The sequence below is a fragment of the Camponotus vicinus genome, unplaced genomic scaffold (assembly GCF_025532165.1).
Source record: "Camponotus vicinus isolate PSW18456_S1 unplaced genomic scaffold, iyCamVici1.0 SCAF_3, whole genome shotgun sequence".
Lineage (NCBI taxonomy): Eukaryota > Metazoa > Arthropoda > Insecta > Hymenoptera > Formicidae > Camponotus > Camponotus vicinus.
Genome location: NW_028141967.1, coordinates 24,530,399 through 24,545,545, shown reverse-complemented (window position 1 = coordinate 24,545,545; position 15,147 = coordinate 24,530,399). Strand labels below are relative to the sequence as shown.

The window sequence follows — 15,147 nt, the reverse complement described above, 5'->3', positions numbered from 1 at the left end:
TTGTTATTTAATGTCTTTTTTTCTCTTTAAGCTTTTATGACAAGTGTCGAATGAAATGTTTATACACGATTTAATTATTTTTATGTATATATAAGATTGAATTAATAGGATTATAAGATTATGCTTACTTTTACATTTATTTTTAGAATTTTATGAGTTATAAATGTAACAGATATAACATATATAAAAATACATATATAAAATTTATCCATGTAAAAGAAATACAAAAGAAAAAGCAATATTAATCGAACAAAAAGAGCCGATTTGCAATGCCATTTTGCTGATACAGCTTTCGATTAATTGAGTTATAGGTGTCAACAATATGGCATACGTTCTTATATACGTTATCTCGAGGTAACATCTTATTATTTCATAGTTTATGCATAAATGAGCATTTATATCAGAGTTTATGTCCAAATAAATCTGTCAATATTTCTGCGCACATATTTAATAGAAAGGAAAAGTATGCAGCCATTTTTCTCTTTTATCCAGTGAAGACTAAATTTATATCGCAAAGGATGGAAGATAAAGAAGCGCAATTTCTAGATTTTAATAACAACATATATTGCAACATGTATATATTACGAAAAGAAAGTACACGGTACGCCAAGTTTATCTTTTTACAATCTACAATTTTAAAAATATTTTTTTTCTCGTTACAAGACGTACATTTGAGGAGGAATGAAATCTTTGACAATTTACAGATAAGGGATTACTCGCGGTCGTTCCCTCCGCCATTTAAAGCTCGCACAAGTTTATTGACTTGATGCACCACACGCGCATGCGCACGCGGCGCCCAATGACCGATCCGCGCGGGCGGCACTGACCAATGAACGACGCTCCAGCGGACACGTGGCGCGCGGCGGCGAATGAGACGCGCGCGCGTCGCATGCGCGCGACTTCGCTCCGTTCGACTTTTCCTTCGTCCGATGCAGGCGGTATCGGCGATTTCCAGAAACGCGCCAACCAATGCGCCGTCATCGTCGTTGTCGCTGTACGCGCGGCAACGTTACACCGCGTCGTCCGCACCATCGCCGGCTACGAAACAAGTGTCTGTGTACAAGATGGCGGCGCCCGGGGGAGCTTTCACCGTCACGGGGATCGCCAGGAAGCAGCAGCGGGCATCGGCAGACGCGGTGCGGCCGCAGCGACGAGCGTGAAGGCGAGAAGCGAGCGGAGGGAAGCCCTCTCCTCTCGGAGCTACGGTAGCTACGGCAACGTGCGCTGTTAATCGCGACTGGTTACGACGACCTGACCGCGAACCGACCAGTGCGGTGCGGTGCGGTGCGGTGCGGCGCGGCAGAGTGCGACGCGACGCGGTTCGCTTTGGTGCGGTGCGGTGCGCGGTGCAGTGTGGTGCAGCGCGCTGCCTGTCCCGGGTAGAGCGGTATCGCAGCGCGCCTCGCATCACGGGCGGCGACAGCGGCGGCGTCGCGAAGGATGCGGTCCGAGGAGCGGAAGAGGAAGCTCTAGGCCAACGGTGGTTGGTGAGGCAGAGGCAGAGGCAGGCAGGCAGGTAGTCGAGTGAACGTAGGCACGTAGGTAGGTAGCTAGACGAGGAGGAAGAGCCGACGAGGTGTAGGCCTTACCTTATCGGTAGGAAAGAGAGAGACAGACGGACAGAGAGAGAGAAAGAGAGACACGGAGGGAGAACGCACGGAGTCTGCCAGTTCGTCCCGGGCAGCGGTTACGACCGCGAGATTACGTTGTCGTTGTCGTCGTCCATCATAGTTCCCGTCCATCCGTCCGGCTGGGAGGATAGCAGCGAGACGTTGCAACGTTGTCACGCGTCACTCCCCATCGACGTAGTCTCGCCATCGACGTCGACGGCGACGCTGGTACGACGGGGACAGGGAGCGTGAGAGGGAGCGAGAGAGACAGACAGCGAGGGACGCGAATTTTGTCGAGAGAGTGGCGACATTACGATGGCGACGATATCGACTACGACGACGACGGCGACGACGACGGCGACGTTGACGTCGACGTCGACATCGACATCAGCATCACCGACATCAGCGACACCGACATCGACCCCGACATCGACGTTGGCAGCTGCAGCGAAGGGCACGATGGCGATGCCGATGGAGCGGAGGAAATCTTATCACGATCTCTGTCGTCTGTGCGCCTCTTATGACAACGTCAGCATGCACATATTCGGCCAGGAAGGCAGAAACCGGCAGCTCGTTGACAAAATTCAGACGTGTCTGCCGTTCAAGGTGAGTCTCTTTGTTCGCGACAGCGATATTATCCTGCACCTCGTGGAACTCGCTTTCGCTCTACTTCTTTTTTCATCCTCTTCTGCCTCTCTTCATCTCTTTGTTTCTCGTAGCGTCCCTCGGTCTCTCCCTCTCTCTCTCTCGCTCTCTTTCCCTCGATTTCATTTACGTTTCTGAGTCACCTCCCTCGGCGCTTCGTGGCCCTGCACGGCTCGTCCTCGATCTCATTCTTCCGAGATGAGAGAGAGAGAAAGAAAGAGAGAAAGAGAGAGAGAGCGCGCCAGAGACGGACGGAGAAAAAGAGACATTCACGGACGACTCGTTCGGCGTCGACGGGGCGTTACTGGGTGAAGGTTTCCTTCCCACCGCCGCGTCGTCGCCGTCGGCCATCGCGTTCGCTCGCTCGCCGAGCGGCGTCCTCGGACCTCGCCAATTCCACCCAGTGGCCATCGCGCTTATCGAGGACGGCGAGATCGGCGAAGTCGACAACGAGGCGAGGAGGGACGCCCCGTCGCGCGACGCGACCCACCGGCGACATTTTGTTTGCCGCCTCGGCGAACGTCGTCGTTTGCTCTCCTCGTGCGCTCTTCCTGCCACGAGACTCCGGCCCGTTATCGCCCTATCACCGGGTCAAATCGCGCGTCCCGTCCGAGTCGACTCGCGTACGCGCGAGTTCTCCTTCCGGCGGATTTCCTCGCGCGCCCTTTGATATTTCCCGCGATCACGTGTACCATCCCTGTTGCTCGATGGGGATGCTCCGGCCTCTCTCCAGAGCACGTTTAATCGAGTATCCATCCCTACGCCACGCTAGTTTACATCGCCGCTTTATTACTCTTACAAGGGAGGTTTATTTAAACCTCCGCGTATCGAGAGATGAACAAGTCAACGGATAAAAAATACTCGATGAAAACCACGCGATCTCCTTTAAGATGCATCACTATTATTCTGCGAAATATGTAAGATGCACGTGACGATCGTCAAGAGACGCGTTACTATTATTGTGTGCAATATATGACATTGATATATGCATTATTGATTCTATAAATGATGTTTTATATTTTGTAAAGTTTAAATAAACATGTATGTGAACATGATATAATTTTAAAGAATTACAAACATCATCTCTCAAAAATATTTTGTAATAAAAATATTGTAAATATCGCGTGAAAAGTTGAAGCTTAAATTTATTAAATTTAAATTTCTTCTTTAATAAAAATTAAAGATTTTACATAATAATTTATATAATGTATTAGAGGAAACGAAATTTAAATTTTCGCTCGATTAGTTGAAGAATAGTAAAAAGCGTGCTATTTTTTTGCGATTGAGAAATTTTCGGTAAATTTCTAAAGAGGCTACTAATTGCATCTTAGAATTGCAGATTATATCCATTGAAATTGATTGTTACGAAATTCTCGTCTGTGACGAATGTAACGTGCGACGTGCATTTTAATAACAAGAGGATAGAGGCGCGAACATTTTACGAGGAATTTACTAGTTTTTAACGACGCAAGAGATAATTAAAATGACAGTAAATACAATAATAACATCTGCTTGCGACAGATTTATTCGCAAAGACAGATTTATAATATAAATTAGGAAACTGTTTTGTTTTAATAGAGAGGCAGGAAATATATATCGCGATAACAAATTAATACGATGAAAAATAATATAAAAGTAATAAACATAATTATTTACAATTTTTTTCCTATCATTCAAATGAAGGGGAAATACAATAATAACATCTGTTTGCGACAGATTTATAATATAAATTAGAAAACTATTTTGTTTTAATAGAGAGAGAGTCACAGGAAATATATATCGTGATAACAAAATAATATAATAAAAAATAATATAAAAGTAATAAACATAATTATTTACAATTTTTTTCCTATCATTCAAATGACAATAAATACAATAATAACATCTGTTTGCGACAGATTTATTCGCAAAGACAAATTTATAATATAAATTAGAAAACTATTTTGTTTTAATAGAGAGTCACAGGAAATATATATCGTGATAACAAAATAATATGATAAAAAATAATCTAAAAGTAATAAACATAATTATTTATTTACAATTCTTTTCCTACCATCCAAATGTATCGATATTCTAAAATTCTAAAATTAATTATAAATCACAGACGTAATTGTAAACGTTAGTTTAATCAATACTCGTGTTAAATATCTAATTTAATTTTCACCTCGTTATTATCGCTGCTGTGTTATCGAACTATCAATAAATTTAGCCATTATTTCTAATTAAATATTTATATATATTATATACACATCAACGAGAGACAGAATTAGAATAGAAGTTTATTATGCTTAATCCTTCTACGTTAATATAAAGTTATTGACACATTCTTTACGAAAATATCGAAACTTGTGTTTCAGATAGAGGAAGATGATCATTTGCCGAAAGTCCTATGTTATCGATGCATGTATAATTTGGAAAATTTTTACGACTTTAGAACCGCATGCGTGAACGCATCTGCTTGGCTGGAAAGAAATAGGCCCAAGGAAGACGTAAGTGTCTCAATCCGACGTTGGAACGAACTTAATCTCTGATTTGTGTACTTGACAGTAAAATATCGAGTGAATTGAGACGTAATCGCGCAATCTTGTATTTTCTCTTCTCGATATAATTGGATCTATATTTTAAAACTTCTCGTTTGAAAATTAGAGTAAATATAAATGGCATTTATGTAATCAAGCAATCATTTTTATAGATTATTATTTTATTTTTAATCATTTTTTTTATACGGAAATTCAAACGAAGAGAAAGATTTATAGGGATAATTTTCACATCGAACAGCCGCGTCTGATTAAAACGAGAGAGTGGAGAATGTGATTAAATATTATAAATCAGAGATCATCGTTTTATACTCTTTATATAAATACATTGGGTGTATATGTGTCGTAGGCGAACGATGACGGTGCAAATGATAGCACGCAGTGCAGTGAGATGCACACGGAGCTTCTAAAGGGAAAGGAAAATATGCCAATACTTATCCCGGAGGCGCCGGTGGTCAATCCGAATGCCGCGTTAGGTACACCACCGAGGTTGAATTCCGATGGTGAGGCCGATCCCGAGATTGAAGAGATTCTCGATGCGAGCGAAGGTACGGACGAAGGTACGTATCCACATTCGTTTTGCAAAGGCTTCTTTTTTCCTTTTATACCTCGTAAAAGTTGTTGCTTACGCATATGTTATTTCGATACAAAGTGCTCGATGATTCGACAGAGGATCGACGGTCGGAATACGAATACGAGATGGATATGGAGACGAATCCTAGTGACTTCTTAGAAATGACGCCGATGGTAACCGAGGAAAACGAGGAGGAGTGCGGGGCAAACAATACGAGTGCCGCAGCCGGTCAACAAGAGGCCGTGACGGTCTTTCCACCTACTTCGCAGCAACACGAGGTCTACGTATGTTCTCTGTGCAACAAGGCATTCAGCTCCAAGGGTCATCTTTCGTTGCACGCGAGGATTCACGTGGGTGAGGGTGACGTGATCGGCGAAAGAGTCATTACTGACGACCATACCTCGTATCAGCGACCGTATCAATGTGATCTCTGTCATAAGTCGTATTCTACCGCGAAGCATCGCTGGGGACACGTTTCTACGACACATCGGTGAGCCAAAGCTTCAACAAATCTGTAGTTATATTTTACATATAAATTAGTCATTGTAATGCAATATAATGAATTTACTGGTAAACGCTGTTAAAGTTCTTGATTAGAAATGCTCTACTTAAAGAATAGAATGAATTTTTTTTAAGTTAAACTTTCTTTTAAAATTAAAAATTTCTTAAATACTAGATGATCCTGAAAATTGCATAGTTTCTAATAGTTTATTTTAGTAGCTTTTATAACATTTAGATAAACCTTTTAACATTTCTAAATTATTAATATTGGCTTGTTTTATTTTAGGGGACATCCTGCGGTAACGTGTGCGTATTGTTCGCGTATATACTCAACGCGGTGCAATTTGGATGAGCATATAAAATCGCGACACGCCGGTCTACCACCACCCCCGGAATTATCAGTTTCCTTTTCTCGCGCGGAAACACATTATCAATGTCAAACGTGTCCAATGATTTATAAAGATTTAGCAGATTTCAACGCGCATCGTCAGATATGCATTGAGGAGCAACGCACTGATTTATTAAGACAAACCGACGCGCAGAATAATAAAAGTTTAGTCGATATGTCCGACGATATGTCAAGTATTATAGATTCGGACGACGAGAATAAAGACTTTAGGAGTGCTGAGGCTAAACTGGCCAAGAATCCGCAATTGACTATATTGAAACAAGCATTGACTAAAGGAGACAGTTTAAAACGGATTTACGACGATGATGGTTCAACATCGAGTTGCAAGGCGAGAAAAATAGTCAAGATAGGTAAAATTTTCAATGATTAAAATTACATATTTAGAACGAATGAAAATTTCACACATAGGATTAAAAAACTACCTAATTTTGGATCGTTATATTTAGAAGGTGAGACGAATCCTGAGGTAAAAAGGTGGTATTGCGAATATTGTCCGCAAAGTTTTACATCGGTGGACAATCTAAAGTCGCACGAAGTTAGGCACGATATCGAGAAGCCGTATATTTGCATACTATGTCGAAAGGATTTCGTTTTGAAGCCTTCATTGATGAGGCATATTACGTCGGCGCATGGCGTTGATCCTACTCCTATCATTGAGAGCGATAAGTGTCTAAAAACATCTGTAATGTCTCAAAATTGGAACCGAATGGATGTCAGCCTTTATGAGCAAAGCGAAATAAAAGAACCACCAGAATTTTCGTCGTCACCCGAGGTAAAATATAATTTTTATTCGGTTTTTTATTGCATTAAAGATATGATACATTATATACATATGCATTACGTTTATGCAGACAAATTTGGATAATGATGACAAAGATTTGAAAAATAATGAGAATATTGAAATCGAAACAGTATTTATATGTGAGATTTGTACGAGGGATTTTAATGATCGAGCGTCGTTATGGTTGCACATGCGTGCAACGCATAAGGAACTTGCTGCATTTGCCTGTGGAGTATGTTTAAAGATTTGTTCCGATAATACACAGCTCCAAAGTCATCTCTACATGTATCATGGAAAATCCAAGCTTTTAATATCGGAACAAAGAAGGTACAAGTTCTTATATTGTCTACTGTTTTTATATAATTTTTTTGCTTTTCATAGATTACACTTTTTCTCTGTCTCGTAATATACTAGTCAATATTTTTGTAAAATACACAATATGTATTATGAAACATAATAAATGTAAAATCCATTTGTAAAATGCTAATGCAGGTATAGCTGCACAATATGCGGCAGACAGCATGATTCAAGAAAAAAGTTAATAGCTCATGTCTCGATACACAATATCGATTCTGGATATGATCCTGCAATTTTTGTACAATTAAACAGTAATTACTATAACGAAAACTTGAATGGTACCGAAGGAAATGAACAAGTAATAGATTTTGATGGAGAAGATGGAGAGAAAGTAGATTGTTACATTTGTTATAAATCTTTTCCAAACGAGGATCACCTTATACGACATCAAAGAAATGCGCATAAGGTAAAATTAATCGTACATTAATGTTTTAATATAAAAAAGAGCTTATATTACTAAATTACAAAAAATTTGATATCTTATAGCATAGAAATTAAACAATTTTCCTTGTAGTCCGAACAGATAATTCCGTTAGGAGAAGCGGGAAGTGGAAACGCTCCGAATGTCAACGGCAACGGTAATAGAGCGCAGTATCATTTATTTTTCGTTTGCGAGATTTGCGGTAGTTCTCACTCGAGTAAATGGGAACGTTGGTTGCATATCAACAATATGCATAATAATGAATCTTCCATCAAGGTGAGTTCGAGAGATAGATGGGTTCTTGTTATCTTTTCTTGCGTATCTTTTTTCCTGACTAACGTGACTATTCTAACGTGATTATTTATCGTTCCAGTGCGAATGGGAAAATTGTGGAAAAATATTCGCGACAAAATCATTACGTAATGATCATCTTCAGCATCATTTGATCCAAGGCCCGTCACCAAATACCTGCGAGATTTGCGGAAAATTATGGCCTACTCGTGTCGATTACTGGAAACACGTGATGGGCGTTCACGCCGATACGGTGCCCCTGATCTGCGGCGTTTGTCTGAAAGTATTTTCCGATGTGGTGCAGTTAAATGCCCATGTAAAGGCGAAACATTGGCCACTGACCAATGGTGATTTCAGCTGTGATATTTGTGGTAGGCCGTATTCCAATAAATCCAAAATGTCACGGCACAGAAAGATTCATGGTTTGGAAGTGGCAGCGGCAGCGGCAGCAGCGGCTGCGGAAGCGACGGCGGCTGTTGCGGATGTCGCGTGTGATAATAGCAACCTCAACGAGATAACCAACGAATCAGTGAAACTCGAGCATGGCAATAATAGGGCCGTAGATCTCAAATTGAAATGCGAACAATGCCCCGAGCACAAGTTCACGACTCTGGATAGTTTACGCAATCATCGTCGAGCGATGCACAATCTCTTCCCGTGCGATTTATGCGTTAAGTACTATGGTCGCACGTCGCACTTGTGGAAACATGTAAACAGGGTACATAAGGGTCACGCGGACGTGACTTGTCCGTATTGTGCGAAAACGAGTGCGTCGAGGGATCATCTTACGGCACACATTGCGAAGATTCACAGGTACATACCTACGATAGGTGGCAAAGACAATCAGAACTGTGTAGTTTCCAAGTCCTTGAATATCGAAGATGGAATCCTGCATTATTGTGAAAAGTGTAACAAAGGATTCCACAAGCGTTATCTGCTCCGACGTCATATGAAGGGTTGTCAAAACTACCGTAAGGATCCTGGAGCATTGTTGACCCGCTGCCGAGCCTGCGAGAGGATATTCAAGGATCGTGCGAGTTTGCAGAAACATATTGAGAATCACCACAGCACATATACCTGTCATTTGTGTAACGAGACCATCACTTCCAAACTAGGCATCATGACACACAATCGCGTCAATCATATGGATCATCCGGATCTGACATGTGACCATCCAAGCTGTAAAAAGCTCTTCCGCACTAAGGAGGATCTCGAGTCTCATCGAAAAGATCACAAATATCATAGCAATCCGAATGTCTGCGATTTCTGTGGCGATACCGTCGAGAATAAACTAAAGTTGAAGATGCACGTACTATCGTTACACCGGAACGAGATTGGTGTGTCTTGCGGCGTTTGTCTCATTCCTATGAAAGATCCAAAAGATTTGAAGAAACACGTCGAGGCGGAGCACAGTAGCGTTCTTTCCAATCCGAATACGTGTCAGGTATGTGGCAAGCAGTATGCATCCAAGTGGAAGGCTTTTGATCACACGAAGAAGTGTCACGGAAAAGTTTTCCTCACGTGTAAACAGTGTTTAGCAGTTTTTACGGACGAAAATGCTATACGTGATCACTACGAACACGTGCACAATGTTCCAAAGGACCAACTAGCCGTTTTCGAATATAGAATGGACATCAGTGCAAAGAGGGAGGATTACGAGATGCCTGATATCATTGTGAAAGAAGAACCAGACGATCTCGAGTTCGACGAGGAAATGTGTGACGAGAGTTCGAGCGATTCTCGCAAACGCAGACGATCGCCGAATGATACGTATGATTGCGAAATGTGTCCTGAGATCTTCCTCAATTCGGACACACTCGCCAAGCATTATCAGAACGTCCACAATACCGATCCCGTCCGTATGTTCAAAAAGTTTAAGAAGAACAACGGCGACGGCAAGCGTAAAATGAGAAACAGAAGCAACTACGAGTGCAAAAATTGCAAGAAGCAATTTTCTACTAAGACCCTGTTCTGGAATCACATCAACGCGTGCACGCGACGAAACTCGATATGCAGATTCGACGTTCCAAATAATATCTCGACATCGATTCTGGAGTCGCATTTGAAGAACAATAATCAGATTCAGCGAGAAGAACCGATGCCGTTGACGAATGAATCCAATTTGAACATTCCTGACTTCAACTTGTTTGAGGACATCAATCTGCAATTATCAGCCGCGAAACCGGTGCCGAATCTCATGCCATTGTCGCAAGTAAAAGCAGCGGGTAATAGCAAATGCTCGCGCAAAGACTCGCGCAAGGTGTATGACGAATCGACCAATACCGAGTGCACGTGCGAGGTCTGTGGCAAACAATGGCCCGCTAAGAAGCACTTGTGGCAGCACTTGATCCGCTTTCATCGTGCCGAAGCGGCCGTTACCTGTGGTGTATGCTTGAAGCTGTGCAAATCCTATCAAGACTTGGCCGATCATTTAAAGGCCGAACATGCTCCCGTTTTGTCACCGGAAGGCAACAATTTCACGTGCAAGACGTGTGGCAGGTATCACAACGCGAGAAGCAAATTGCTGCTGCACATGAGTATTCATATCGGATACTTCCGATGCGAGAAGTGCCAACAAGGTTTCGCGAGTGAAGAGAAACTCGGCGAGCACGCGACAAGCTGCAATGGCAAGTCGGAATTTGAAGATCATGCAGCAACAGCGGATATTGAAGATAACGCGAAAAATGACAATGATGAGAAAGGCAGTTTGATTGCCGATGAAACGTCGGTCATCGAAGAGGAGGTTGAAGAAGCGGATTTTGAATCGGAGGGCGAAGGTAGCAGAGGCATCCAAAACGAAGAGAACAATAGCGAGGAAGATAATTCAGATAGCGACTCAGATAGCGGTAGTAATAGTAGTTCAAGCGAGAACGAGGGCGAAGAGGAAGAGGAAGAGGAGGAGGAGGAAGAGGAAGAGGAGGAGGAGGAGAATGAAAATGAAAACGAAAATGAGTCCGATACAAGGACTGAGCCGGACACGAGACCTTCGAGCAGAGCGAGCGGAAACAGTGAATCGTGCAATTCCGAAAGTGATGAATCGGATATGGAAGAAGCAGAAGTGCGCGCGATACAAAAGAAAGAGCCGCGATTGAGTGATATCGATAGATTCAGAATACATGGCGAGGAAAATTCGCCGGCGATAGAAAAGTACGTCGAGAATCAAAACACTTCCGCGGCGACTGACGAAGATCAAATTAAACAGAGTAACTTGAATAACTTATTGATTTCCGGCGCACCTGCGAATGTAGACAAATTTCAGACATTGTGTCTCCAGGAATCCGCTGCAGCTATGGCAAGTGATGTAGACTTCTCTAATAATGACGAGAATGATAATGAAGAAGAGAACGACGAGGAAAATAATGAAAACGACGAAGAAGGAGAGGGAGATGAAGGTGAGGGTGAAGATGAAAGAGAGGGTGAAGATGAAGATGAAGGTGAGGGTGAAGGTGAGGATGGAGGTGAATGTGAAGAAGAAAGTGAAGGTGAGGAGGGTACAAGCGAGGCCGAGGCTGAAAGTGGAGAGGATGAAGGCGAAGCTGAGGGCGAAGGTGAGGAGGAAGAAGAGGAAAATGACGAGGACGTCGACGACGGACCGCCTGTGCTGAGTCCGATAATGCCTTTGTTACCAGAAAACGAATCCGAGGAGCATAGCAACACGATGGATCGTACAAGGCATAAACTTAGTCCGATGGTATCGTTGAATATGGACAAATTAATGGAGGGGTGTGAGATAACGGAAATTAAAACTGACGCGGAAAATGCGGCGGCAACGTCGAACGCGTCCAATTTCTTCGCGGCTAATAACAACGATCTACCCGTGACATGGGACGAGGACGATGAACGCGATTGCGATTCCGATGTCGGAGACAAAGACGTGATGGTGGTGAAGAACGAGGAGTTTGATAAGGAGTACGCTAAGAGAAATATGAACGACTTGGATGGCGACGACTATGACGAAGATTCCGCGGACGAAAATGTCATGGACGATAGAGACGGTGGTAGTGGGGATCAAGTGCACGAAATACATAGTTTAGACGGGACAGTGTTGATGATGGCTAAAGACGCGGAAGGTAATCCGATTTTGATAGAGCATAACGTGTTAGATATCGATAACGACTCTAACACCGAGGTGGCGCAGTATATTTATCCAGATAATGCTTACGAGATCGAGGAGGAAGACGAGGAGGATTTTGCGACGCAAAACGAAACCGACGCTATGCAAACGGACGAGATACAAGGTACCTATGTTCAGGATATGTCGGAGAACGACGACAGCACGGGGGATGATGTAGAGGAGGACAGTAGTGACGCCCAGAAATAGAATAAGACACGAGTGCCAAAACGAGGAGAGAGAGAGATATTTAGAATATAATAATTATAATTCTGTAATAAAATGTAAGATATTAATTAATGCAACCTTGGGACTGATCGAGACTCTTGAAAAAAAATATGTCATATGTACCTTGAAGAACGAAACAATATTGTACAGTAGAGTAAGCGAAGAGTAGTTTGTAGCTTCGAAAAATTTTTGATAGATTAAGCATAAAAGAGATTACGATTTTCACGAGAACATGTTTCGTTTTTATCGATCTGCCAGAGCTGCGTCGTATAACACAATTTGCGAAACGTTACAAGCTTCCAGAAGAAAGAAGAAAAAATTTCACTAATCGTTTCGCAGAGTAATACAATTTTGAATTATAAAAAAATATGTCTAAGTATTGCGTTATGTGTAGGTTACTAAAAGCTACAATTTACAATACCTTTTTTATGTTCCCGATATTATTTATATCAATAAAGCACTTTTTTGACAATAATAATATTGCGACTATAGCTCACGCGCGAGATGCCATCCGTTAGACAGTAGGATGCGAATATAACGAATTAAACGTCGCGTTTTTGAGAAGCAAGATTAAAAGTCCGCAAACCGCGTGTGTCCCACACACAAATTCAAATTCTTTTCTTTCTTAAATGTAATTGATAGATTCTTTCGTACTGATATGATTATTTTAATCACCTAGAATTGTGCAGCAAAAAAAACCATGACAATTCTATATCATTAATAAAGAAATATGATTGTTACACAAGTTACACATCGAAAGACATTAGATTAAAACCTTGATAGGTTGACGCCGTCATTTGAACCCATTCGTTTCTTTTTAATTAGGATATTTCGAATCAGTTTTCCTGCGTGCATTTGCTTTAGCAAGAAAGATCGTAATACTTTACCGAAACGCATGATAAGCTATGAAACTATGTCCATAAATAAAGTCGAATATACTATAACGGAAGCAACAAGTACCATCCACATTTCGAGATAGATTTAAATGTTTCTTATCGGAATTCTTTTTTTAGCGTAATATAAAAAGAAACGAAAATCGTACACCTTCGCTATATTTTTATGGAAAAGTGATATAGAGAGAAATAAAGGGGGTTTATGTAAATAATAGCTTTAAACGATCAATCTGTACAGTTATGTAATACGAGTGTGTTTGTACGTATGGATGAGCGCATGTGTGTATGTATATCAATGATATGCAAAAGACTCGAGACGTATATTAGAGAAGGAAAGGGAGTGTATCTCTCAATTACAAATATCAACGATCAATTGAAACTTGAGCGAGATATAATTGTTGCTTTGTATTATATTAATTTAATCGCCTTGCAAATCTTTTCAACTATTTAGTTTGAATGAAGTAAACGAGAGACACAAAGAGAAAGAGGACAGTAAAGTGGAATCGTTGTGCGTTACGTTTGAATTGTGACAGATTGAAAATATACGCATTTTTGTGCGTAATGCGTATGCGATAGCGACGAAAAGTTAGAAACGAGCGTCAAATAGCAAACGACGCTTTTTTTTTTAATCGTATTCGTCGATTTCAATCCAATAACATATGTCAACGATCTCTCTTTTTTCTTATTATTTATTATATCCATTCCAAAGTAATTTCTAAGATACGCTACGTAGACTTTACGAAAGAGATAATATACTGATTTTGCCGTGCGTATTACGCAATATTATATGAACGATCTTCGATGTTGTAGAGAGGAGTTGAAATTGGAATGCTGATGGTTACGTGAGAGAGCGGTTTTCACTTATTATTATCGAAAATATTAAAATTATATTCCTAAATTGTGAAATTTAAATGTACAATGTTTCAGTATTTCACGAACGTTTAAAAAATCGTGCATATCTTTCTTTTTATTTCTTCTATATTGCTAAGATTTACAAGTTCACGTACATTAAATATGATTATTAAATTTTTTTTTCATATATATATATATATATATAGAGCTATTATGAAAATGTCGCGTATTGCGAGTGATTTGCATTCAATCAATCGTATATGAACATGTCTTGTACAATCGTGCAGTGAAAATCACTGGGTCTGAGTGGACTTTTAATTGCGACGAAAAAATTAATGAGACGGAAATGAGATCGACGTTTTAAAAGCATAAATAAAACTTGTCGAACATCATCGCCAAAGTTTTTCCTCGCTCTGCGGCAATCTGATCGCGAATCGTACGTGTATATTGAGTAATACGGACATGCGAGGACAAATTACACATATAATTTATCGTAAATTATCATTCTTCTAGATTTGTTCACAACTCTGATTACAATAATTATTCTTCATGTGTTTTTGCAGAATGACTTTCTTATTTTATCCTATCCTGTAATGGCATGTTACGCATGTTACGTAAGAAAGTCACACACATATCGTACACGAATAGCTTTTATCACATTGTTCTTTGTAAGTGATAAAGATTAGAAAAAAATCTATTTTTCTCTCTAGTAAAAATTGTCGAAAAAAAATGCAAATTATGTAATTATTCGAAAAGATCCTTGCAAATTGTACTTTTGATATGTAATAATATGTCGCTATTAATGTCGAATTAAGATTGATCCAATTTCTGAAATTTTAATAGCCGTATTTTATAAATTCGTTTCATTTTAAAAGACTTTAAAAAAGTGTTAAATTGCATTTATCCCATTAATATATCGTTACAAATTTTCGTCAAA

General features: G+C 40.7%; 1 protein-coding gene across 4 annotated transcripts; it reads left to right on the top strand.

Moving 5' to 3' along the window:
• Positions 1-965: 965 nt before the first annotated feature.
• On the top strand, positions 966-14,775 carry LOC145967883 (uncharacterized). Of its 4 annotated transcripts, none has more exons than XM_083092939.1 (11): positions 966-2,216; positions 4,613-4,744; positions 5,142-5,352; positions 5,445-5,856; positions 6,154-6,626; positions 6,723-7,048; positions 7,128-7,384; positions 7,550-7,820; positions 7,929-8,111; positions 8,209-12,196; positions 12,265-12,419. In XM_083092939.1, the coding sequence occupies exons 1-11, from the start codon at positions 1,926-1,928 to the stop codon at positions 12,279-12,281; spliced, it is 6,561 nt and encodes a 2,186-aa protein (XP_082949065.1). In that variant the 5' UTR covers positions 966-1,925; the 3' UTR covers positions 12,282-12,419. The 4 variants fall into 4 exon arrangements, with proteins under 4 accessions (XP_082949065.1, XP_082949063.1, XP_082949064.1 ...); XM_083092937.1 differs by having other exon boundaries at positions 967-1,542; positions 1,601-2,216; positions 8,209-14,775; XM_083092938.1 differs by having other exon boundaries at positions 967-2,216; positions 5,463-5,856; positions 8,209-14,775.
• The last annotated feature ends 372 nt before the right edge of the window (positions 14,776-15,147 follow it).

What these genes read in the sequence shown, in the direction of transcription:
- LOC145967883 (XM_083092937.1), top strand. Translation starts at nt 1,926, where the DNA reads ATGGCGACGATATCGACTACGACGACGACGGCGACGACGACGGCGACG. An exon ending in GAGAAAAATAGTCAAGATAG is followed by an intron (nt 6,627 to 6,722) that starts GTAAAATTTTCA and finishes CGTTATATTTAG; the next exon opens with AAGGTGAGACGAATCCTGAG. An exon ending in AATTTTCGTCGTCACCCGAG is followed by an intron (nt 7,049 to 7,127) that starts GTAAAATATAAT and finishes ACGTTTATGCAG; the next exon opens with ACAAATTTGGATAATGATGA.